The sequence below is a fragment of the Chinchilla lanigera genome, unplaced genomic scaffold (assembly GCF_000276665.1).
Source record: "Chinchilla lanigera isolate Chin_1 unplaced genomic scaffold, ChiLan1.0 scaffold00024, whole genome shotgun sequence".
In the NCBI taxonomy this organism is placed as follows: Eukaryota; Metazoa; Chordata; class Mammalia; order Rodentia; family Chinchillidae; genus Chinchilla; species Chinchilla lanigera.
In genome coordinates this window covers 13,684,345-13,710,835 of record NW_004955425.1, presented here as the reverse complement: position 1 = coordinate 13,710,835, position 26,491 = coordinate 13,684,345, and the positions used below count along the sequence as shown (strand labels likewise).

The 26,491-nt window shown below is 39.3% G+C and overlaps 1 protein-coding gene across 18 annotated transcripts in view; it reads left to right on the top strand.

The window, feature by feature from the left end:
- Ank3 (ankyrin 3, node of Ranvier (ankyrin G)) overlaps window positions 1-26,491 on the top strand; it is a 329,054-nt gene that overhangs the window by 140,451 nt on the left and 162,112 nt on the right. For all 18 annotated transcript variants that reach the window (XM_013514813.1, XM_013514811.1, XM_013514810.1 and 15 more), the window contains exons 8-9: window positions 11,547-11,645; window positions 22,191-22,289. In XM_013514813.1, the coding sequence (XP_013370267.1) occupies window positions 11,547-11,645; window positions 22,191-22,289 (198 nt within the window). The remainder of the gene's footprint in view (window positions 1-11,546; window positions 11,646-22,190; window positions 22,290-26,491) is intronic.

Sequence of the window (26,491 nt, the reverse complement as noted above, 5' to 3'; positions counted from 1 at the left end):
CAATCTATTACTTAAGGCCCTTGTGAGATGCAATTTTTTCATACACTTTTTGTAATAAGTAATGAAAAGGACAATGTAGTACCTCACACTCATAGTGTACTCAGATAGTGTACCTGAATGCTAAGCAGCATTCTGAAGATGCTGTGCTTATGGACTCGTTTAGTCCTCAGGACAGTGCTGTGGTGCTCTTAGCAGCCTGATTTTAAAGATAAGAAGAAACTTACCTGAGGGTAGGCCTGGAATCTGAACCTGAGCGGGACTTCTTGCTCGGCCTGCCCTGACATGACCAGAGATGCTCTAGAGTCAAAACGGCTGCACATGTGAACTGCCAAGAAGTCCAGGGCCAGCCTCATGAAGGAAGCATGAACATGGGGTTAAACCAACCATGACAGCAGAGTGTGACATTTGACAAGTGGGTTTGACTGGAGCGGGCGCCTTCATCTACAAAATAAAGACAAAGTGTTATACTGTCTCTCTCTAGGACTGTTATGTAGATTAAATGAGAGGAGAAAGGTGGAACTCCTATAAGCTCCTTTCCTCCTATTGACATGAATTGTCTCTTAGTTCCTGTGGATGGTCCCATGGTAGAAATGGTAGAGGTTCTGTGTCCACTGCTAAGGAGAAAATAAGTTCAGCCTGGGATGTAGTTCAGCGGCACAGCACCTGCCTGGCAAGCGCAAGGTCATGAGTTCAATTCCTGATACTAAAGAAAAAAAATGTTCCTAGCAGCTAACACATATTCCTAGGGTCATCCAATGGGAGAGTAGGGGTAGAAGAGTAAGAATTGGAGCCTGTTTTTCTCATTGTCAAGGAAACGTGCTTTCTCCCAGCTCTGTACTGAGAGATGGGCTTGTGGTTACAACTGAGAGAGTTGTAACCACAATAGAATTTCCCTCTACCTCCAGTTCATTGTTAAAAATCTTCTGCACATTTCTAAACAATGTAGTAAAAATCTTCATTTTAGAAGTTAATCATCATCTCTAAAAAGTGATCATTATAAGATATAATACGATCTCCTGCCACATAATACAAGAGTGTGTGTTACTAGAGAGGACTGGGATGACTTGTAGAGGAATATACTGGATTTGTACAAATCCAAGAGATCTTGGTTTGTTCAGGGTGATTCTCTTTTCTCTTTGCTAAAAGTAGAAGGCCAAATTTACTCTTCCCAGTTGATATGTTTAAGCCTCACTTCAGTGGTTGGTCCCTTCAGGGAGTGTAAGTTATAGATGAAAAGCCTTACCTGAAATCCAATGTAGAAAGAATTTAGCATAGAAGAAAATGATTCAACTGCCAAACAAAAAGGGCTAGCAATCTCACTGTGAGGACACAGATCCACAAAACGGGAGGCAGCAATAACCTGTGTTCTTTTCTTGAGTATTTGATTAGCTAACTGCCCCAGAAATTTGAGATCATTAAAATGCTATGTTTTACAGTCTTTAGTCAAAGTCTGAATATTAATCCAGATCCTCTTAATGTCTTATATGAATACTTTTATACCCAGTGCCCTTCCTTACTATTTGCAAAATTTTTGCCTGTATATGTGGATTGCTTTTTTATCTTGGGAAAAAAAAATTCTTTTTGAGACAGGGGCTCTCTATGTAGTCCGGGCTGGCCTTGAACTCACAGCAATCCTCCTGCCTCAGCCTCCCAAGTACTGGGGTTACAGGCATGCACCACCATGCCCAGTTTGCTTTTTTACCTTTAGCTGCCAAATGTAAAAGATAGTTGACAAATAAATACTAGAAAATGGAAAGCATTGGTTAATCATATTTATACCTTAAGATTTTTAGAGCAAATAATTATTATGTTGAATAGTCTCATGAAAAGTTAAATTAGATACTATTGTGATAGTAATGAAACTCTGGGCTTTAGAGAAGCCCACAGTGTTATAGACAAATGGAAGAAATGATACACGATGGTTGGGAAATCTGGCATCTTAGCAAGCCCCCAGTTCTGTGACTCCGGTTAAATTATGTAGCCTCTCTGGTCTGTTCTTTACCCAGTGTGAGAACAGAATGAATTCAGAGCTCCATGTTAATTTTTAAAAAACCAACTTCCAAGTGCTGGTGCATTCTATAACATTTTAAATGTACAAAAAAAATATTATTTGGTATAAGAAGGAGCACCCCATGAATAAGTTAGCTCATACAAAATTAAAGTTAATATCTACTTTGCGCTAAACTCAGGCCAGATTCAAAACTCCGGGTTGAAATTGTTTTCACCCAAAATTTAATTCAGGTTTCTTTCCCTGATAAGATATAGATGTTTAGCCATACTAAATTTCCTAAATTAATGAAAAAAAAATAGTACTCTGTCTTTAGGTTTAGCAGATCACTGGGCTCGGCAGGTTCCTTCGGGGCTTAAACATCAGAGAAGCTAAAGTGAGAACTTCTCCTTGTCTGTGTGAGGAAGGCAGAGGGCAGGACCTAAGGCAGAGGTGGTGGAGGTGGCTGCATATCGGCCAGCAGTAAAATACACCACTTTTTCACTATCCACGGAACAACTGTCCATGACAGAAACTTTCTAGAAAAACAAGAAGCACAAAGTCATCTATAATCTCACTCCTAAAGATAACTTGGCACATTTGAGTCACTGTCCCTAAATTCCTTTTGGATGCAGCCAGACTCTTGCTCTGCATTTCACACGTCATATTTCCTGTGGTACTGATGTGTCAGTTTACCTGCAAATACCTTATCATTTTACAAATAATGTGATAACTTGACAACAGTATTCAGTAGTTCAATTCTTTCCTCCTGTCTTTGTGGGGTTGCGTCTTGCATTTAGATTTTTTTTTTTTTTTGGTACATTTTAGGTATACATAATGATCACATTCCCCAGAGGGAGTTTGGACCTGTACATGACGTACCCTGCTGCTTCCTTTTTTCCCATTTCCCTTCTCTCCCTCCAAACCTCTCTTCTCCTGTTTATTTACAGAAGCTTCGTTTCCATTTTTTCCTTCTATTCTTTTATTTCCATCCTTTCTCTTCACCTCCTCCCCGCTTGTTCCCTTCTCATTTGAACATTTTGTTCTCCCTTCCCAATATTTATTATACATTTTGATCCTTTTTACACTCCCCGTTTCTCACACCAGAGAAACGATGCAGTATTTAAACACATATATCCATTTTTTTTTTTTTTTATTTAAGAGTATGGTCTCAAGGTGCATCCATTTAGCTAGAAATGTCTCAAGTTTGTTCTTCTTTATGGCCATTGTGATTTTGGGGGTTATTGCAAGGGGAATAATATAATACAGGACACATATTTTAAAAGATTATTTATTATAGTCACCCAAAGAATCATATACAAGAGAGTGCAGGAAATCTGTCAACACACTAAAGACCAAAGAATCCAGCTGAGGGCCTGGATCCCACAGTAATGTCCTGCATGAGTCCAGTTGAAGACCTAGAGCCCGTAACAATGACTCCTATGAATCTAGCTGGAAACCCAGAGCCCATAATAATGTCTAATGCAGGCCTGTTTCATGGATCTGCACTGGAAAAGCCCGAAGGTCAGTAGTGGAAACTAGAAAGTCTGTGCCAGTGGGATAAAGGATCTGTGCTCACAGGCTGTGGTATCTATACTGGAGTCAGGAAATAATGCTCAAAATAAAAACCAGAGCTCCCCTGAAAAGTACCACAGCCACCCTCAGCAACAGTGAGGTCCCGAGCTCCTCCAATGATGAAGAGAGCTGAGTTCCCATCAGGAAAGCCAATGCAGCAAGCTTCTCCCAGAAACTGGCAGTGCACCATCTTTCCTTCTGGAGCCAGGAAGCGATGCTCAAAATAAGGACCAGGGCTCTGCCAAAGTGAAACAGGCATTCTCAGTGACAAGGTCCTGAGCTCCTTTGAAGATGAGAGCAGCTGAGTTCATCAGGAAAGCCAGCATGACAAGCTCCCCCAAAACAACCAACAGCTCCTTACAGCTTCTACCAGCTCCCAAAAGCTTTTCTCTGCTCCCAACAGCTTAACTTCTTCTCCAGTTCTGCCTCCTATACTGCTAGCAACAATCCCCAGGTGGGCCTCCCATACCCAGTACCACGCTTACTCAGTTCAGCTGGGGGTTATAAGTTGACCACCAGTTGTCAATCCACTACGATGGCTGAGTAGTACTCCATTGTATTTTAAAAAAACCAAACACATCTTTATCCATTCGTTAGTTGATGAGCATTTGGACTGTTTTCCATGATTTAGCCATTATAAACTGTACCACTACAAACATGGGTGTTCATTTATCACTGTAGTATGATGCTTTTAATTCTTTCAGGAAATTACCAAGAAAGGGAATAGCTCAGTAAAATAGAACCTCTAGTTTTATGTTTTTTTGAGGAATTTCCACACTGATTTCCACAGTGGTTGCACCAGTCTACACTTCCACCAAGAGTAGAGAAGGTGACGTTTTCCCCACAGCCCCATAAGCATTTGTCATTAGTTGTTTTCTTAATAATAGCCATACTTTCCAGAGTGAGACAGAATCCAGTGTTGTTTAAATTTGCATCTCTTGAATGACCTATGATGTTGAACATTTTTCCATAAATTTATCTTCCATTTCTACTTCTTCATCTGAGAAGTGTCTGTTCATTTCAGAAGCCCATTTTTAGATTGGCTTTTTAAATTTGGGGGGGTCTTTTTTTGTTTAGTTCTTTGTATATTCTAGATATTAACTCTTTGAGGAACAGCCAGCAAAAATTATTTTCCCACACTGTGGCTTATTTCTTCCCTAAGTTGGTGGTTTATTTTGCTGTGCAAAAGCTTTTTAATAAGATCCCAGTGTTGATTCTTTGTGATAGTTCCTGTGGGATTGGGGTTTTGTTCATAAAGTTTTTGCCTACACCAGTGTCTTCAAGATCCCTACCTAGTCTCTCTTCCAGCAGATTTAGTGTTCCCCTTTTAATATTTAGATCTTTGATCCATTTCTATTTTAGCTTAGTAAATGGTGAAAGATATGAGTCTAGTTTTAATCTTCAGCTGTGATTCAGCTTTATTAATTCATATGTACCTCGGAATCTGTCCATTTCTTCTGTGTCATTCATCTTATTAGAATACAGGTTCTTATAGCAGGTATTGGTGATTTTCTGGATTTCTGTAGGGTCTTTTGTGATTTCAGCCTTTTCATTCCTAACTGTATGGACTGGAGTCTTTTTTTTAATAAGGTTGGCTAAAGGTTTGTCAATTTTATTTAATCTTCCATATAACCAAATCTTTGATTCATTGATTCTTTGTATTGTTTTCTTAGTCTCCATTGTATTAATTTCTGCTCTGATCTTAATAGTTTCCGCCCTTGTATGAGCTTTTGGTTTGACTTATTCTTCTTTTTCTAGAAGACTGAGCTTCAACATTAGGTTGTTTACTTAATTTTGTTCTGTTTTTCTGATTTGGGAGTTCACCGCTATAAATTTCTCATAGGACTGCTTTCATTGCATCTCATAAGTTCTGGTATGTTGTATAGCATTATCATTAAATTGTAGAAACTAACTTCTTTAATTTCATCTCTGACCCATTGGTTGTTCAGAAGTGTGTTATTTACTTTCCATGTGTTTATGAAGTTCTTGTGTTTTATTTGGCAATTGATTTCTAATTTCATTGCACTATGGTCTAATAATATGCATCGGATAATTTCAATTCCTTGGCATTTACTTAAGCATGTTCTATGAGGTATCATGTGGTCTATTTTTGGAGAACGTCCCATGTGCAACTGAGAAGAATGTGTGCTCTGATGTGCAACATCTGGATGTAACACTGTAGATATCTACTAACTCCATTTGTTCAAAGGCTTGGTTCCATTCTAATATTTCATTGTTGATTTTCCTTCTAGTTGGTCTATTTGTGATAGTAGAGTATTGAGGTCCCCCACTACAGTCGTGTTGGTATTTATTTGATTTTTCATGGCTATTATACTTATTTTATGTAGTTGGGCACATAGGTGTGTTCATGTGCATTTTAGTTTTGTACGGATTATATACTTCACAATTCTTTGTTATTGTTTTTACTTTATGTAACAAATTATCTCATATTAACTTTCATTTTTGCCAGTTTTCTTTTATGAGTAGATTAAAGTGTATGTTTTGTATCATGTTCTTACCATCTGAAGAATTGCTTTTTACATTTATATATTGCAGGTATGCTGGTAATAGTTTACCTCAGCTTTTGTCTATCCTAAGTCTTTATTTGTCCTTGACTTTTTAAAAGATATTTTTATTGAACATAGCATTCTCATTTGATGCTTGCTTAATGTCATGTTTAAAGATGTTCATCTTTGTTTTCTAGGTGCATAATTTTTGCTGAGTCATTAGCTATAGTTACTGTCCTTGTTCTCTATATGAAATGTATCTTTTTTTTTCCTTCTGGCTATGTTTAAGATTTTTTTAATTATCTTCTATTTTAGCAATTTGACTGATATGTCTCCTTGTGGAATTTTTCTTGCTTGGTTCCTCCTGCGCTTGTTGAATTTGTAGTTTTGTGCCTTTGATTATTTTGAGGGAAAAAAAATTTTTGAGACAGGGTCTTGCTATGTGGTACAGGCTGGCCTTGAACTTGCTTACATAGCCCAGGCTGGTCTCAAACTCACAGTGATCCTCCTGCCTTAGCCTCCCAGGTGCTGGGGTCACAGATGTGTGCCACCACACCGGCAATTTTGAGAAAATTCTTCAAACATTTATTATGTTTGATTCTGTCTCATCTTATGCAAATCCATTCAGCTGCTTTACTTTGTCCCACAGCTCTTAGACACTCAGGTCTTGTTCCCTCAATTTTCCTCTCTGAATTTCAGTTTAGAAATTTATTAATTGATGTATCTTTAAATTCCCTGATTCAAAGAAATAAAGCTCCATAAAGTCTCCTCATGACCTTATCAAAGGAATTCTTCATTTCTGATATTGTGGATTTTCTTTTCAAGTGTTCCCACTTAGCCTTCTCTCTCTCTGTCTCTCTCTCTCTCGTTTTAACTTTTTTACTAGTACATGTTTGTAGTGCATAATGTCCACATTCCTGTGGAGAACTGGCACATGCACATAACCCATTTTCATGCCTCTTCTTCGTCCCATGTCCCTTTCCTCCTGCCCCGCTCCTTTTCTGAAACTCTGTCTTTCCATGAATGTCATTTGCTGATCCCCACTACACAGAACCCTGGGTTGTATGTGTAGAACAGGAGAACAGCGGTAGGTAGCACTTTTGTTTCCCAGAGAAGTGTCCTTTCTTCTATCAGGTTCAAATATCAGAGATAGAACCAGTCGGGAGCTGAGCTGAGTTGACATTCAGTTTCAGGCCTCAGAGTCCCCAGAGGAGGCTGCTGTGTGCCTGGCTCAGGGTGTGGGCTGAGCTGTTGGAATTTCACTGTGGCTGTGCTGCTCCCTCAGCTTTGTAGAGACCCCTGCAGCCAAGGGGCACAAGGAGGCATCGCTGGGCAGCGTGGAAGTTTTCAGCCTGCCTCATTCGCAGCCCTGGGAAGTGTTCTTAGCCTTGGGTCTGAGCCTTTCTTCACATTCTTGCCCTTCCTGTCACTGTAGCCAAACTCTGTGTGTATCTATGGTTGCAGTTTTGAGAGCTCTTCATGTATGCAGCCCAAATGCATCCTGCTCAGCTTGTACAGAATTTGTTTCATCAGTAGCAAATGAAAGCTCCTTTTAACAAAATTCTCCCTAACATAATTGGGCTCTTTTGTAGGTTGAGACTCCAAAATTTTGATATTTGCTTAGACAATGGAAACAACACCAGGCCCCATGCATTTTAGGACATAAAATACTTTTATTGGTTAATTGAAAATAATTCTACCTCTGATTAGCTGCTTCTCAATCTGCAATTTATGGCCCAACTCTATGTCTAGTTCTCTTTATCGAATGGAGTTAATGGTTTTTATACTACTGTTCACTGGATTGCTACGAGGGCAGAAGGAAATTACAGATGTGCATGTAGGACATGTATAACACTTTTATGAAATTTGGCAGTAGAAAGTATTCCTCTAGGAAGGGCAGAGAGGTACAGAAAATATAGACATTATGAATCCAAGGCACCCTTTTGATATCTGTCCTTCTACCATGCGAAGCTATACATGACTAGTTGACATAGTTGTTCTACTGTCTTCTATTTCTTTGCTGAAAGAAACTGTTAATGAGTCCTTGATTGATCAGTGTTGCATGTCTCTGTTTTCATGAGAAACCACTTTGAAGATACCAATCTGTAATACAACAAGCATTGTTAATTTCCTACCACTTTGTTTGTAACTCTGTATTGTCTGTACTGTTCTTTTGCTATTTTGTAAAGGTTGTCTGTCTGTTAATGTTTTCCTCCTTTTACTTTAAAAAAGAAAAAGAAATACGTGACTAGAGAGAGGGTAGAATTAGAAGAGTTCCTCCTCTCACTAAAATTAGCCTGTTGGGATAAAGGTTAATTAAATCCTTCTCAACCAGGTAAGAGCCCATTTTAAAAGGCTAACAGCATGAAAACCCTTACTCACGTCGGAAGTGAGGAGTCTTTGTGTCACATCATGCCTGTGGGCAGTGAGCTCTCTTGTTGACCTGTACTTCCTGTATCCCTCACTGGATACTCCACCTGCAAGTTTAGGGATAGGAGTCACTGCACTGTGCTGCTTACATTCTTAGACCAGCACACGGTTGGGAGCAGAACATAGAAACAAGGCAAGCCTAAAGGTCATCACAAAGTTTATTTCCTCCTGCTGGCTTTCACATTCACCAAAGAAAACTAAAGCATAAACGGTGCATGGTGTATGATTTCAATTATTTTTTTGTAACCTATCACACACAGCTGTAACCTTCAGCCATAAACCAATGGGCCTACAGCAGAGATTAACAAGTGAGCACACACCAGCTAAATCCAGCCCCTGCCTATTTTTGTAAATAAAGCTTTATTGGAACACAGCCACTCCATTTCTTCATGTACTGTATGTGGCTGCTCTGTCCTTCAATGCCAAAAATGAGTAGATGCATCTGACACAGTGTGGCCAGCAAGGCAGAAAAGTTCACTATCTGGCCATTTGGCTTCCCGTGTTCTAGAGCAATGATGTTAGTCATCTCCATTCCCCACCAGGGTTAAAACAATTTTTTATACTTCAGGTCTATTCTTGTTTTTCTTTAATGAATTGATCACTGATCTACATTTCAGCATCTTCAAATAATGAGAATAATCTTTAAACATTATGAGAATAATTCTTAATTTATATTTTAGTATCTCAGAATAATGAGATAATATACAATCTTGCATTTGTGGTAGAATGTACAATTGCTAAAAATGTTTAACTAGAAAAGGCTGTTGAAGATATGAAGGAGAAAGACATGTAACACCCCATTAAGATGCTGTCTTAGTTACTTTTCTTGTTGCTGAGACAAAATACCCAACACCCATAAGTTAAAGGAGGAAAGGTTTATTTAGCTCGTACTTTGTAGAGGTTTCAGTCCATAATCAAATGGCTCCAAGGCAGAGTGGCACAGGGCAGAGGGACAATTGTTCATGGTATTGGAAAACAGCAAAAGCAACAAGAGAGAGAAATTGGGGATAAGCCTTTCTGTCTCTTATATTGTATGCAGGCTACCCGCTCTAGGCAAGGTATAGCACTCACACCCTTAATCCTAGCACCCTTAAACCCAGCATTGCGCTACAAATCAATCACACACTCTAGATTTAGGTACCTCCGAAAAATCCCCATCTAAAAATGCATAAGGCTTTGGAGGGACATCTAGACACAAACCATAACAGATATGATCAGTCAAATCTAGAGTATGGGAAGTTTTACATAATAAATCAAACTTCTACAATAAATAAATGAATATGGGGAGGAAGAAGGTAGGGGCACTCTCAAGGTTAGAAGAGATTAAAAGGACCTTTCAATCTAATGCAGTTTGTGGACCTTCTAATTCAAGAAGACCAACTGTGACAGGTATAGGTGGTGGGAGAGTTTGATCATGAATGGGGTGGTATTGTAATTGTGTTTACCCATCCTTGTCTAGTAGACACCAAGGTGCACATCTGTAGCCACAGCTACTCCAGAAGCTGAGGGAAGAGGATCACATGAGCCCAGGAGTTCAACATGGGGTTTGACAACAATTCTGTCTAGGGTGGGTGGAGGAAGCATCTTTACCTATTTAATTAAATTGCAGTATTTACATGTGACATAAAATGCCTATGACGGACTTTCTCTTCTTCGCAAGCTCCTTCAGAAAAAAAAAAGTAGAGGGAATAGAATAAAATAAGCAAAAGATTGATGTTTTTAAATGGCTGCTTTGTATTTTTTTTTATTTTGTTGTGCTGGGGACCAAACTGAGAGCCATGTGCATGCTAGGCAAGTGCTCTACCACTGAGCTACATTCCAAGCACCATGGTTGATATTTATTGAACCTGAATGAGGAGCACCTGAATTTCACGATGCTTTTCTCTCAAAGTTTGTTTAGAATTTTATTATAAATTTTTTTTAATCACGTGTTTGAATCTAGACTTTTTAAAGTTAATTCTCTGTTCTGTTCGCTATTTCCACATCTGTAATATGAGGATAGCAGTTCAGGCTTATGTGCATTGTAAGGCTGATGAGCATTACATGAGATAGGGGCTGAAGGTGAAGCTCAGTGGCAGAGTACTTTTCTAGCATATGTGCGGGCCCTGGGTTGCTTTCACCACAATGAAAGTAAAGTTTAGTATAGTTCTTGATAGGCAGGAAGTGATCAGTGTGTGGTAGATATTATACCTGTTATCAGACTACATAATCCCTATGAGCCAAGTTCATTAATATTACTCACTTTTGAGAACAACAGAGTTTAAACCCGTATTGCTGCTAGTCAAGAATAAGGAACCAAGGAGGTAATTTTTGAGTACATAATATATGTATATCCTTGACAAGCTGGAAGGAGTCACAGTACCTATAAGATACATTGAGGGCGTAACTATGGTAGACAACCATTAAGGAAAGCACAGGTAGAATCTCAGATTGTCTTAACAATCCAACTGTTCTTTGATGGTACTCTAAAAGGAAAAAGATCATAGTTTTCTGTGAGATGCTTGTAGATGCATGCAAATGCGTTCCAGCCCCATGGACATAAGGTGTCATAGGAAGGACAGATGTTTCACTTTCAGTGACTGCTGTCTCTTTGACAACCTGACGTACCCACTGAACCTGGGGCAGCTCTGCGTTGATGACACTCCATTAACTCGGTCTGGATCAACTTAATCAGCCATTTGTCAGTCAACCACGCATTAGCCAGTATGCTCAATATCAGCATCAGCAAATTCGTAGGAAAATACATTGACTTAAAGATGTCAGGTTTTTGAGGAAGGAATTCATTGTCTTACCATCAGCCACCACCAGGGACTGAGATAAGTAAACCTGGACCCTGCTCCAGACCGTGTCCCTCAAAATTCTCCCTCATTTGAATCTCCTGAAGAAATCTCTTGCTGTCAGAGAGAAATGTTCAGAAACATATTGTTTATAATGGATGTTTTCAAAAGAAGAAGAAAATGGATGATTATGTCAGAGGACATTTAGGAAAAATAGTTTCATTAAACTGAGGTTATTAAAACTGCTGGTTTTTTTCTTTTTTTCCACAGAATGACATCACTCCTTTACATGTTGCATCAAAAAGAGGAAATGCAAATATGGTGAAACTATTGCTTGATCGAGGAGCTAAAATTGATGCCAAAACCAGGGTAAGAGTGTTTCTTATCTACAAACTTACACTTTTCAAAAAGTAGGAATACTTCCAAATACTTCTGCATTGTTTAAACACTGGCTTTATTTTTATTTCATTTGTTGTAATTTCTTGAAAAATGACTATAACATTTATTCTTAAAAGGGAGTGGCCATCCATATTGATAAATTGTTAACACATATTTAGTGTCTGGCTTTAATGATAGGCATAAAGTCCAAGGTCTAGGTTTCTCACTGTGTTTTCAGGAATTAATTGACACTTTAAGCTGAACTCTTTGATTGGTTTGATATAAAACTGACTGCTTTTCTACTAAAAACAAACCTGTTTACTCTTTTGTGCTGCTGGCGGGAATATAAAATGGTATGGCTGCGATAGAAAACACTGTGAAAATTCCTCAGGAAAACTAAAAATAGAACTATCATATATCCAGTAATTCCACTTCTGGGTACAGCTCCAAAAGAATTGAAAACAGGTCTCTAAGAACTGCTTTCACATTTGTGTTCATTACAGGCAAGGGCTGGAGGCAGCCCAAATGTCTATTAATAGGTAAATGGATTCTTAAAATGTAGTATATACTACAATGGAATGTTATTTAGCTTTACAGAGGGAGCAAATCTTGTCACATGCTACACCATGGATAACCCTTGAGGACATTATGCTAAGTGAAATAAAGCAGTTGTAAACGGTGAGATACTATATGATTTCACTTTTATGAAATCTCTCAAGAGTCAAAATCATGAAAATGGCAAGGGAAAAGCATGTGCTTGGCATGTACAAGGCCCTAAATCCGCTCCCCAACTCAAAAACAAGATGAGGGAGGTAGTGGAAATAGAAAGGAGAGTGGTGGTTGTCAGAGAGTGAGGGAAGCCAGAAATGCAGAATTGTTCAGTAATAGAATTTTAGATAAAAAAAAGCAAGACAGAAGAAGTTCTAGTGACCTGTTAGGCAACGTGTGAATATGGTTAATACCTATGAAATATATACTTTAAAAAGGTGATGAGGGTAAATTTTGTGTGTTTTTATCACAATTAAATTTTTAAAAATATTTAAGACCCACAAAGATGTCTAGCTGGGAGTTTGTAGAACGTTGCACATTTTGTTTTACAGGAGTGGGGATCAAACCCAGACCCTGCGGTATGTCGTTTATGTGGTACGTGGTACTGTGGCAAGGAATGAGATTTAGAATTTGGTTCTTAGCCAGTGGACTCATTGTGGTCCAGTTGACCTCTGTGCTCATCATTTCTCTATTTGAAGATAAAGAAAATTCACAGCTATCTTGAAGGATTGCTGCAGTGATTCAGAAGAAGTTTGCAACCTGTGCCAGTGTGAAGTAGGCCAGAAATTCTCCCTAGTCATTGCTAGTGTATGTCATAGACCCAAAGTGTATTAAACTTATAGCCAAGAGATTCTCTCTTTCTACATGTCATGGGCTTATTATCAGATCTAGGGAAGAGCCCGTCTAATAAAATAGGGCCTCACCATGAACACATACTTATTTAAGGGTTTTAGATCATTTCCTGCCTTGTCACTGGTTAGACCTCCTGCAGTCCTGTGTTTGCCCCCTTTCCCAAATCCTAATCTCCAGCTTCTGAAAACTAACTTGGTAATCTTAACTTGATTTGTAGTGCTTTAATTTACTTCCTCATTTGTTACTCATTGCATATATTCACTAACCAATAAATGACTCCTGAGTGTCTACCATGGGCCAAACTGGTGGCAGAGAGAGAGAGAGCACTATCCCTGTTCTTGTGAAGCTAATGGGCGATTTTTGACTCTAACCCAGCCCAGCCATGTGTATTCAACAAGACACCTGGACTTCTTTTACCTGGTGACTGTTGAGTCTGAAAAACGCGTAGCTGCACGGTACAAGAAACAGAGAGGAAAAGTGAAGGTGCTGAAGGCTGACCCCTGAAAAATCCTCTCAGTAGGGCGGTAGACTGGGTAGAGATCTTACTGAGCCAGCTTTTGCATGTTTCAGTAGGAAGGAATTATCAGTATGTTAAGAATGCGAGGACCGTTCCTGTAAATGTCATGGGTCTTCTGCTAGGCATAAGTTATTTTAAAAGGCTGAAAGGAATGAAAATTAGAGACGCATTATTTTTGCCACTTGATTATCAAGTAGAGGTCCAGAATCATTGATAAACAGAGGATCTCTTTGTAAAGGGGGATGAGAGATAAAGGAGCAAAGCAGCCAAGAGAAGCTTTAGGAGCTAGATCGCTGGACATTCGCTTGTATTTTATTTGGTATGTGGGCTGGAAATTACCTTATTTCTCCCTCTCTTGATACAGTCATCCACCACCAGAATAACAAAATTACATGTCACTTTGCATTATTTACCAAACACTGACTGTACTATATTTAGTGCAACAGGAGAGAAAAGGGTACATAGGAAGATCCTATGAGGTCCTTATAGCTTCACAGGAAAGGGGCTGGTGATAAACATTCTTGCAGATAGAAGTACCAGCTGAATGAAGTCACACATGCAGCAAGATTTGCTGTGTCCCTCAGCCTCCCTGTTCTCCATGGCTGTCTTCCTTTCCACAAAGGTGTGGACTCCTTTTACCTCCCACTCCGTTTGACTTCCACTTGCTTTTTCAGTGTTAGATGAATGACCCGTGGGTACAAAGGAGAGACTTGGAGGGCAAGAGACAGAAAAGCCTGTTGTCCTGTTACTGTCCCACATGGAGCCGGTGCGGGGAAGAGAGTCACTTGTGCCCAGAGTGAATTCCTGGTAGACTGAGCGGAAGATAGTGTAGCACACATCCAAAGTGTGCGAACCGTTTGTGTTCTCTTTGAAGCTTGCCTTCTCTCCGCCCAAATGACCAAACAAGGCTTGGAAGTGTGAGTGACTAGAAAGGAGGGAGCCCAAATGTCAAAAGCCACAGGAACGAACCTACAAATAGAAGACAGAACTTTCTATAAATGCAAGTTTTAACTACTCAACTGGTAGTAGCTTTTAACAAACTACCCATTCACACACCTCCTGCTAAGTACTCCCTGCTGTCTGCTTTTTTGCATTCCGCACTTGGGTGTTTAGAGGCTAACCTCTCGGGACCTGGGCCTCAGAGGCCAGCCCTGCAAGGCCCTCCTCCCAGCAGCACTGTTCCCAGGCCTGGCTGCGACCTCACTGGGATCCTGCTCACAAGACGGCTTAGCAGCCCTTTCATTCCAGGCAGTAAATCCTCCAAGAAAATAAATATTTCCAAGTCATGACGTAGTGACTCTCAAGGAGCAAAAAATTAAAGCAGTGCCTGCTCATGAGAGTCTGAAGGAAAACGTGAGCTAGCACAAAAGACTAGATTTCCATGTCCAACAAGACTAACTTGAAAGTATTTCTTCATGTTATACAAAAACATTGATGTCTTTCACTTTCCTGTCACAGATGTTAGCCGTTACTGAAAGTGTTCGGAGTAAATGAAGGACAGGTCGTCATGAGAGCCCTCAGCTTTCCCACGGGGGTTCCTCCTTTCAGGGACAGAGTGTATATAACAGTTGTAAAGATTTGTCAGCACGTGGAGGGAAAGAATGGCTTTCTTCTTTTCCCCAACCCTAGTGATTTTACACTGCATTGGAAAGCTTGCTGCCCTGGCCAGACTAGGAATCTAAAGTAACGGGTCAATGTCACATACCTGGTTCTCCTGAAGAAGCTACAAAGTGGGCTCGGGGCAGTTATTATTTTAGTTCATTGCTGTGTGGCCCCAAGTGCTAGCGCTCAGCAAGTAACCTGCTTTTCCTATTTTTCCTTGATGTATGTTGGTAATGCTCACATCCAAGTTCTTTTAAAAAACTTGATAGTAGGTAGGCACGTAAATATTCTACCCTTGTCAGCTATAAAGATCTTCATTTATCTTACTTCTTTAAAGAGTTGAAGGATAGATACAATAAATGAATAAATTATTGCTTTTCAAATTATTAACCTTAATTTGACTTTTTAAATCATATACCATAACTGCTATTAAAAGGACCTTAAAAAAATAAAAGCACCTTCACATATTTAAACTGAAATATTATGACATTTAAAATTGTATTACACAATATTTTCCTTAAGTTCTTTAAAAGTCCATTGCTTAAATAAAATATATCCACCTAGTGTGAAGTTTAATACATGTAGAAATATTTGATATTTATAATGCCAAAAATGAAATAAAGTGTCCATTGAATTATATTACAGAATTCTTGTACATGAAGTGGCATAACATTCAGTATTTAATACATGTAATAAAATATCACCATATAATATAAAATTCAGATTGTAGTAAGAGCATGTACAGTAATGCCTATTAGTAATCACCAAAAAAGGGTTTTTTTTTTTTTTAAAGGTAAAAAGTCAAAAAGGAAGATAGGCAATGATAGATAATGATTCAATGATTAGAATATTGAATAATCCTAAACTAACTCAAAATAAGTCAAGAAAGGAGAGAGAAAAAACACAAGAACAGTGTGGAAAAATACAAAACAAAAAGCATAAAGGACATGATCTAGTCTCAGAAAGCAAGCTGAGATTTTCCAAGCACAGAGAAGACAGGAGGATTTTACCTTCTTTCAGTGTAATTTTAGACACATAGAATGTATAGTAGTAAAATGGAGAAAAGAATTAGAGGTGATTCTCCCTCCTGTATGTAAATAGCAGAAATGAATTCTTGCTCTTAAAGGAGTATTGAATTCCTGTGTTTTTAAAGAGACTGCAAGGCCAGCCTGAATATAAATCCTGATCCCAACCATTTACTTGCCTTGTGACCTTGGGTCAGTATGTGAATCCCCTGGAGCAGATTTTTCATCTGTAAATGGAACTATTGGTGCTTTTCTCATGACATTGTAATCCAGATTAAACAAGATCTCAAATATAAAGTGCCTGCAACAAAAGATATGCAAATAATATATTCACTTCCTTTTGCTTCCCTCTGTAACTGCCTAATATACAAAATGAGACACAAGCCCCAATTGTTGGTGAAAATACCTGTATGAGAATATCTCCGTTATTAAGCTGTAATTAATGACCATTAGTTTACCCTTGGCTATCATTATAACCCTCATCTCCTGGGCACTCAACTCAATCTTCAACTCAATATTATATTTTATTTTATGTCTGCACAGAATTCTGGCTGATTTAATTTCCTTTTCCTTCTCTAGGAAAATTAGAGAATGAGTTTTTTGCTTGGAAAGAAGAAAGAGGAAGACCTAGATCATAGAAATCAAAAGAAATATGTCTATTCTTGAAAATACTTGCCAAATCATGAATTTTGCATCATTCCAGTATGGTTTTGAGTAAATTCAATCAGTTTAGGGCATATTCTGGATTCATATTCTTAGGTATAATTCCTTAATGTCCTGCTCCACGCTTTTCAGAAAAACCAGACCTGAAAGAAAGTCTTTTTTTGGCAAGATTCTATGTGCAAGGTTTTGCTCCTGCACAAGAGAGCATTCTGGTCAGCCAGTAAAATGCAGTTCACACCTCACTAATAAGATTACTGTCGCTAACGTGAAATATGAGCTCTGGACTAGCCAGTTAGTGTTGCTTCACAATTCCGCCCAAGGGAAACTTGTTCATTATGTTAGTGCTTTGAAAATCGAGGGAATTGGGTGAAAAAAATTACTAACCCCATGCAATTTCATTTCCCTCCTGTAATGTTACCATGGCAACCCAGCATCCCTCTCTCCTCTCGGGTCCAACGGCATATGCCGTGTTCCTGAAGCAGCCTCTCTCGGTCCCCTAAGAATTGCCTGTCAAGCATCTTTCAGCTGGAAGTTGATGCTGTTACATGCAGTTGAAGAATGGCTTTCTGATCCAGGACCCTTTCCAAATGACACTACCTGAATTGAAAATTCCTAGGAGTTGGGAGCCAGTAAGAATCCTTATATTGTGCTGAAAAAAAGCATTGCTCTAATTTTAGGGGGAGGAATCAGTTTTGTGCTATGCTGCACGATATTCACAATAGTTCTTTTAATGCGCTTCTAGTATTCTGGTTTAGAAAAAAAGCAAAGCTTATTTAGAGTGAATTCTGAAAGTTAAAAAGATTGAGTCATATTCTTAAGTCTAATCCTTATTTAAAAGCCATTTATTTCATTGAAAAATTTATATTTTGAAAGGTAAGATCCTTTAATAGCAATTCATTCACTCGTTCGCTTTGTAATTTTTATTGAGCAGCTTTTGTGGACATGATACTGAGTTACCTCCTTTCTGAGATTCATTTATCCCTTAAACTGTTAAGACTAGTCGTTGGGGATAGACTAGTGTTAAAGAAACAAATTATAGCACTTAACAGAATGGTAGGTCAGCCCGGCTTTATTCAAGGGTGGCTTCTACAGCAGAGCTTTGTAGACACCTGGCTCAACCCTGAATATGATCAGGAAAGGTAGAGTATTCTACCGCCAAGGAATGAGGTGAGGGTAGGTGAGTGGAAATTTACTAGGAGGAAACACCAGGAGGAAGAGGGATTCTGGCTAAACTGACTAAGTGGATTACTGACACAGGCCAGTCAGGGTGATGAGATACTGAGGGTGGGAATAAGGAATTGGATCAGATACCAAGAAGCAAGAGGATTCTTTCTAAATTGGCCCACCAGGATTCTTGCTAAAGCTAGAGTAAGCAGAGTAACATACTGAAGCCCAAAAGTCAAGGCCTAGTGGGCTGGGAACATAGCTCAGTCATAAAAAAGCACTTGCTTAGCGTGCGTGACATCTTGGGTTCAAGTCCCAGCACTGCGAATAAAAAAAGATGTCAAAAGCCAGGGCCTAGTCAAGGAGAGAATTTAGAAGTGCCTGACTAGAGTTAGCTCCAGGGGCCCACAAATAACTAAAACGCCGGGGGGAAAATTGTAGGTTCCCCCAAAAAAGTAAAACAAAAAAAAAAAGACAGGAGTCCCAAAGGTAGAACAGCTACATTTAGTTTGGAGAAAGGCTTCAGAGAAAGCCATGGTGTAAGGCATTAAGGTTTTGGATCTTGGAGCAGGAGAGAAGGGAACTCTCAGGCATGTGAAGCAGTTGGGCAAGGAAGAGAAACAGGAAATAGGTTCATGGCAGGGGCTGTGAAGGGGTGGCCGATTGATAGGAGATGCAGCGGGATTAGGAAAAGACTTGCAGTGCTAAGCGGAAGGATTTCACCTGGACCAAGGAGTGAATGACAGCTATTGAAGATGTCTGCGAACAGAGGGGTGTGGTGGTCAGACCTGAGCTGCAGGAAAGCAAAGATGAGCCACAGCAGCTTCAAAGCCAAAGAATTTAGTTCAAATTTTATGTACCTATTTATTTCTTAACTAAGTAATAGACCTGAAGTAAAGTCACTGCCTGCTGATTATCCTCTTTCAAAAAGCGGAATTAAGTGTGAATCATGAAATAGCAGAGACTTTTCAGTCTCATGTGGGGCCAGCTGGCCCTGGCTCTGTCTTCACGGTTGTAAGAACCGTGATACTCACGACGGTCTTCCGTAAACTTGAGGCGCTAGTGTTCCGCTGACCCGTGAAGGGCCTGGCAGCTGGGCCAGCACTACCTGCCACAGCCAGGCAGTCGTGACATCTACAGCTTCCTCATGGGGCTTCTCTCCTGCTGGATTTTTGGCTATTTGAAGAATTTACACTTTTGAAAAGTCAGATCCCATTTGTAGAAGATCCAAAGGTGACAGTGTTAAAAATATTGCAAGGAAAGTGGGGTTGAAAAAGTTGTGCTAGAGCAAGTTCATTGCAGTTCAGCCAGAACTGATGAGCTGGACCTTGGGAAGCTGCTAGCTCACACTGAAGCGCAGAGATTAAAGGAGCAGAGCTAGAACACTTTACTTCACAGCTCTTCCACTGTTGAAAATGTCACCTTCTTGCACTGTGTTTTTGTATCATACATGTTTTTAATAAACATCAGAGGTAGCAGCTTCAGAACTTAGCTAATGGCAGCCTGAGAAGGGCTGGAAGTTGAGCAGAGAGGCTTTTTCTCCATCTGCCCTCCCGAAATCTGCCTTGGTCATACCTTGGCCATCTCGCATTTACGCTAATAGCCCTTTTGTTCCTGCTTCTTTGCTGATTTTGTTGTTGCGTGGTAGTGACCAGAGTTTTGTTGCTGAAAAGAAACAGAGGGCCTCACCCATGCCGGACAATGACTGCATCTGAACTACACCCGCAGCCTCTCAGCCTAGCTCCGAGTGTAGGCTGCAGTGCATAATTTCAGCTCCCTGAAACTCCAAGTTTTCATTTTTAAATAAAGATCACACTTTTCTTATAGAGGTAATTGTGAGGGTGAAATGATACAACATCTGAAATTTGCTGCCAAGTAATACAAGAAAGAGGACGAGATCAGGATATTGATGAATCATGATTGATCCTGAGGCAGCAATTGGTTTACATTAGTCTGAAATACAGTTGAAATTTTCCATAAATTTCTTAAACAGATGAAATCAGCCAAAAATGTGCATTTGTCAGAAGGCACAATATACTTCAAAAAAAAAAACCTGTTTGAGCTAGACTGTGCTTGTAGAACACCATTTTCATTTAATAGGTAGCGTTTTGCTTTGAGGAAGATAATTTTCCAGGAAAAAGAAGTGAGCAAAAATAATTATTTTTTCCTTATGACCATAGTTTGAAAATATCTGCAGATGTTCTGTCATCTTTTACTTCTGAGAGTCTACTTAAGAAAAAGTAGAAAAAAACAATTTTGACATTTTAGTTCATAAGTGATTTTTTAACCTGCAGTCTGTGTGACATGTGTCTTTGTGGTGGAAGGCAGAGGTGACTATTGTATTATTTCTCCTTCATATGTTTTCCAGTGTTATATCATTAGATGGGCATTTGGACTTTGTGGTGGTTTTCATATGCTCACGTTTTATTTTATTTTATTAGTAAAATCCTATTTCTACTTGAAAGCCTGCTTTAGTTCATATAAAGGCAATGCTTTAAATCAGCATAAAAGACAATGTTTAAATATGTCCAAGGAATGTTCAAATCAGGTCATGTACTATTTGCCATTCAAATTTCATTTTTAAAGAATGTTAATAATGTTGGATTTGTTTGGAAATAAAGTTTTACCTCCTTGCTTGTACATTGCAATAATTAGGCTTACTTTCCAGATTTGCTCACCTGCTGTAGAAGTAATCTGAATATTCTGAATCTACATTTGAGGTATTTTTAAATGGGATTATTCTTAGGGTGGCTATTAAGTGTCAATCACAGAAGTTGAGCATGCATGAGGTGGGGTGCACAGGAAAACCACTCCAGGTGGTGTGGGCCACTTAGACAGCTGGAAGTGACCAACTCTCCGCAGCTTCCCGCCAAGTCCCCCCACCTCCACTGATGTCTCAGCAGCTGTCTTCTCTCAGAACTGAAGGAAGGCCTCCCTGTCCCACCCACACAGCCCAAGGGGGGAAAAGCGAGAATTCACCATATTGGCGACATTTTGGTGACCTGACTCTAAATAGTAGATATCAAAGTATTTTGCATATCAGACGGTTGGGAATTCAATGCAACCCACAAAAATGAAGGACCTAATGGAGTCCCTGTGATGGGTCATTGAAAAGAATTTTGGATCCGAGGTGAAGTGAGTTTTGACATAGAATTCCCATGGAATTCAGAGAGTTAGTGACACTCCTGTCACAAGGCTATCTGCTCTGTGGGAACGAGGTACCTCAGCAGTGGCATATTAACATCTGTCAAAAGCAAAAGTTAGGGATGCTATTGAGCCTGAGCCCTGTCATTCTAACAACTGAAAAAAAGCAGCTCATGAAGAGAAGATTCTTAATAACTTGTTTAATCACAAATTTTTAATATACTTCTGATATTTTGATCACATATATTTGAATAATTACAATGATATTCTAATCAGGAGATCTATTTTTGATACTTAGATTTTGGTTCACTGGAAGTCTTTACATCTTGTGGTGGAGAAATGGTGTGGTAATTAGTAAATTCTCAAGCATAAAATTATGTTAAGAAAAGTATGTGGGGGAAATGGAATGGAAATACAAATACAAGCAAAAAAGACTAAATTCTTAACTACAAATTCCTATAGTCCCAGCATTTAAGAGATTGAGGCAGGAGGATCCCTATGAGTCTGAGGCCAGTCCATACTACATAGAAAAATGATGTTGTAGAACAATAAAAATAAATCTATAAAAATAAAATGTCTATTCCTGTGTATCAAATTACTTGTATTTAGATTCCATTGGATACTTAAAAGAGCAGTGGAACAGTTGTCTATGTAAATGTCAATATTAGGGGCTGGGGATTTAGCTCAGCAGCACAGCGCCTGACCGGCAAGCCCAAGGTCATGAGTTCGATCCCTGGTACCAGAAAAAAAAACAAAAAATAAAAAAAACAAAAAATAAATAAAAAGTAACTGTCAATATTCTAACATGTGGAAAGTCATATACTTTGCAACTCCTTAAACTTGAGAAAAATGAGCTCTTGATTTAAGAAAGGAAATTATTTTATGAAGCACATGAGTAAATGTTCAACTCCCCGTGGACTATCGCGTATTGGATACCAGGTAGAGCCTTACAGAACACACTGCATCTCTAGATGTTTCTATCAAATCTAATTGAATATGTTGCCTGTGTTCATTCGACAGGATGGTCTGACACCACTGCATTGTGGGGCAAGGAGTGGCCACGAGCAGGTGGTGGAGATGCTGCTTGACCGAGCTGCCCCAATTCTTTCAAAAACCAAGGTAACGTCTGTGCAGCTTTAAATACTTTTGCTGGCTACGTGAGTCACATATAGGAAAAAAATAGATTCAATTTAACAATTAAAGTGGCTATGCTCAGGCACTCTGTGAAGAACCTCAGAATAAGCTTGGGTTTATGAAGCCTTCGTGTGGAATGCTCTGTACATGAGATCACTTGTGTGCGTGATGTTTGTGTTGTGTTCTGGGACAAGTTACTACTTGATTTTATTCTAGGAAGTTTTCATAGTCAGAAATGATTGCTTGTTGCATTAAAATAAGCTAAAATATCTATGCTCCACCAAGTCTAGGTCTGGCACTCTTTCTTTCACCCTTATGTCTTAAGTGTTCATAGGCTCTTAGAGGCCGGGGATATCATTTAACTGATAAAGATGGAAAAATTTAGAAAGTTGCACCTTGAGTGGACCTTTGGGAGAGTTGACATATCTGAAATGAACATGAGAATGCCTTCAAAACTTATTTTTTTACTAAACATCTTTTAGCTTTTCTCTAGTAGTAAAACCTTTTGGCACTATATGATGTTACTTGCTACTAAATTTGGAGATGCACCGAACCCCCCTAGAGTCTGTACTATTTTCATTAAACTTTGGGAGTTCTATTAAGCTTTGTAAGGAGCCTTAACTTTCAAATATCATCAATGCAGCAAATCTACCTGCAGCTCTCCTTTGTCCTCTGGTCCATGCTTCTGCAGCAATTCCAGAAGACTGGACAGGATCCAGGAAGTTTGAATAATAATAACATTTAGAAAGTAGGGTGTAGATTGGTGAATTGGTGGTGGTATAGTACCCAAAAGAATTAAGTAGGCACAAATTTTCCATGCTATATAATGATACCATAGCCTTTTGAATGCTTCTCAGCCTAATCATTTTACTTTTTCTTTTTCTTTCACATAGATATGTCTATCATCTCTCTCTCTCTCTCTCTCTCTTCACTCCTACCTTCTGAACCACATTACCTCTCATGCAGTCATTGTAACAACTTTTACTCATCTCATATTTTCCCTTTTGCTCCTTTATAACACGGATTCCTCTTTGCAATCAAAGTGTCAACCAAATCATGTCAGCCACTTGCTTAAAAGCCCTCCAGTTAATTTTCATTATTCTCTTTAAGATTAGTTTTCATTTGTCAAAGCACTACAGGCATAGTTTAAAATGGATAGTTGGCTCATCTCTTTCTTCTAACTTGTTATTAATTTGATATTTTCTGGAAAATCTTGAATTTTTTTTCTTCCCTGGTTTTAATTTTCAAGAACATTTTCTCAATCTCTGATAGCTTCTTTTTTTAACCTTCTCCTCTTGTTTTATGAATATAGTATTTCCAATTACCTGTCCAACAACATTCAAGGTAACACTTTAAATTTAAGTTTTTTTCTGCTTCTCATATTTCCCTAATTGCTCACATTTCCTTTTCTCTTTCCATTTGGTTTGGCAGTCTCTTTTCTTTTGGAGAATTCCCATAAGAGTCAGGCACAAGCATTCAACAGGAACATTTGTAAGAGTGTACACAGGTTTGATGATCAGGTGGTGCTGCACCGGGAGGGTTGTCTACTGTCAGGGCTGAATGTCCTTAATTAGAGCAGTTCAGGTTTTTGAAAACAATCTTTTAACCTTTGGCAGTGCACACCTATGTGAATACTTTCTGAAATAAAAGGAAAGGAGGCCGTTAGCCTTCTTGTTCTGTGTGTATAATACTAATAACTAATACAAAGATTACTACACACCAGGCTTTCTGCATGTCTCAGCTCATTTAACCCTCAGATATGGCTATGAGATAGCCATGCTGCTACTCTGTCCTTTTAATAAAAGAGAAAAGTGAACCCCAAGAGATGAAGCAGCTTTCTGAAGATGTCTCAGTAAAGCCATATGTGAGGCAGAGCAAATATTTGAACCCAGTCTAACTGACACTGCATACTTAACGTCGATACTGTCTTCCTTTCCTGTGGCCACTTTTCTAAGTCCACATCCTCACCGTTGCCCTTGGCTCTGCTAGCATCGAGTGTGAACCTCCCCCGGTTCATCTTCTCCAGTGACTAAGCTCCTGCTTTGCTGCAGGATAGAAGGGGACTCTCATCTGGCTTTCCTGGGTTGGGAAGGGTCTGGAAACTTGACGGTGCCATACTCAGGCTCTGAGTCAGTCCTGCTTTCAGCCCTAAGTCACATCCTCTTATGCAGTATTTTTCTGTATCCTTACCCCTTTGAGATTTGAGAGATAGGTCGTTTGTCTTCATTATACCCAGCAATGTGCTTGAGTCAGATTGCGTCTGCTCACAAGAACTCGCTGTGCATAATCTCTCCCCAGTTCCACACATACTGATCACATTAGTGGCTTGACCTTGGTCACGGTGGGGAGTCTGTACACAGTGGGAACTGGCCAGTGGTAGGCATTGAGGCTTCTCTTTTTTTAAAAGCTGGTTGTTAAGCATCGGTCAGCATGCCACCAACCACACCTGTCCACAGACATTTAGGATTCAGCCTCTTCCCTCCTGCAAGGGGCATTTCCACGCTTAAAGCCTCTTTTCTTATTCTGAAATTTGTAGACGTCACTCCTTTATTTTCATTTCCCTTCTCATTGTGTATGAGAACGGCAAGGAACATCTCTATGCTTTTTTGAACTTGACTATTCAAATTCCTTTCCTGCTTTTTCTGGTGGGATTTTCTAGAGGAAAAATACCTCTGCCGTGTTTAATCCAAAGTCTCCCCCAGCACTAAGAAGGACGTCCTGATCAGGCCCCTTCGCTCCCTCCTCTCCCCTGCTGCTACCATAGGGTCATGTCACCACCCAGCCTCCTTGGTCCTAAAACACATCGTTTGTTCTCGGGAACTGCTTGGTTTGAGTCCTTCAACTTGCCCCGGATCTTTCTGGGGTCCGTACCATCTTCAGCTCAAATGCCATCTTCTCGGAGAGGTTCTTTAGACTATCTACCCATCCTGTCCCCACCACTTCCCTAATTGATTATAATTCAATCACATCTTATTTACTTCGCAGCTCTTAGCACCGTGATGAAATTATCTTTTAGTTTGTGTACATGCACGTAGCCTGACTTTCTTCAGCAGAATGAAAGAACTTTTCCTCATTCTGCAATACCTCCAGACACATAGATTAATGTCCAGCACATAGTAGGCCTTCAATAAATATGTGTTGCAGTAGTACTGCATGAACAAATACACTCCTAGCTTTAAGGCAGTTCATCTGTCCTTTCAAGACTTTTATCTAGTTGAACTAAGAAAACCCATCATCCTGGAGCCATATTTTCAGGCGCCATGTGTAAAGGGGCCCACTTCCATAAACCGTATGATCATTTCGCTTCTTTCTTCCTGTCCTTCCTCAGTGACCCGGGCATTTCCCACCCGTGCATCATTATTTTGCGTACTGTGAAGAATTTACTCCTGTTACTGACGCTGCCTCCTACTTCTGTTCTCTGCTAAGTCATTTGTTCTTCAGATTTTGTTTCCTTGTTTACTTCATGTTTCCCTCTCAGACTGTTTCAAAATACAGCGCAAAGGACTACTTTGGCAGGAATAAGGTAGTGCATATGCTCGTGGGTGGCAGAATCTCAGAAGGAAAATGTGCCCACCCTTTCCTGAAGATTAGTTTCTAATTTGGATCAAAATGTTTAAGGGGAATATTTTAGGCAGAGATATCCTGATGGACTGACAAAGTATGAAGGCTTTAAATTTACATAAATATTTATTGAGCTGTACTTGTACCTGCAGAACTTTCTTCTGGGCAATATAGGAAAATTATAACCTTGCCCTCAAGGAACATAATATGAGATATATATGGTAGTTACTGAATAATACCTTGAGATTGGCTAAAGGGAGGAGTACATTATTTTTCCTAGCTCAAACTTCTCCTCTGTGTCATTTATTGAGAAATTGGGAGACAATACCTTGAGGCAGAAAATTCAGAAACAGCAGGCCCCTTGGTGTATATTTGATATATCATTACTTTCAAACTTACTGAGATAACTTTTTAGAAACTGAATAAGCTGTCATTACTTTTTCACAAAATGTGTTAAATTCTGTCACAATAATTCACAAACTTTTCTTGATAACTGGGTTCTCTAAGGATTCCCCTGGCTCCTCTATATTTAAAGGAGGCACACGAGCAAAGTGATATTTTACTATCTTGTTTTTCCTTCATTAGAAAACATGTACTGAATGCTAAATGTCACTTTAACCTTTTTT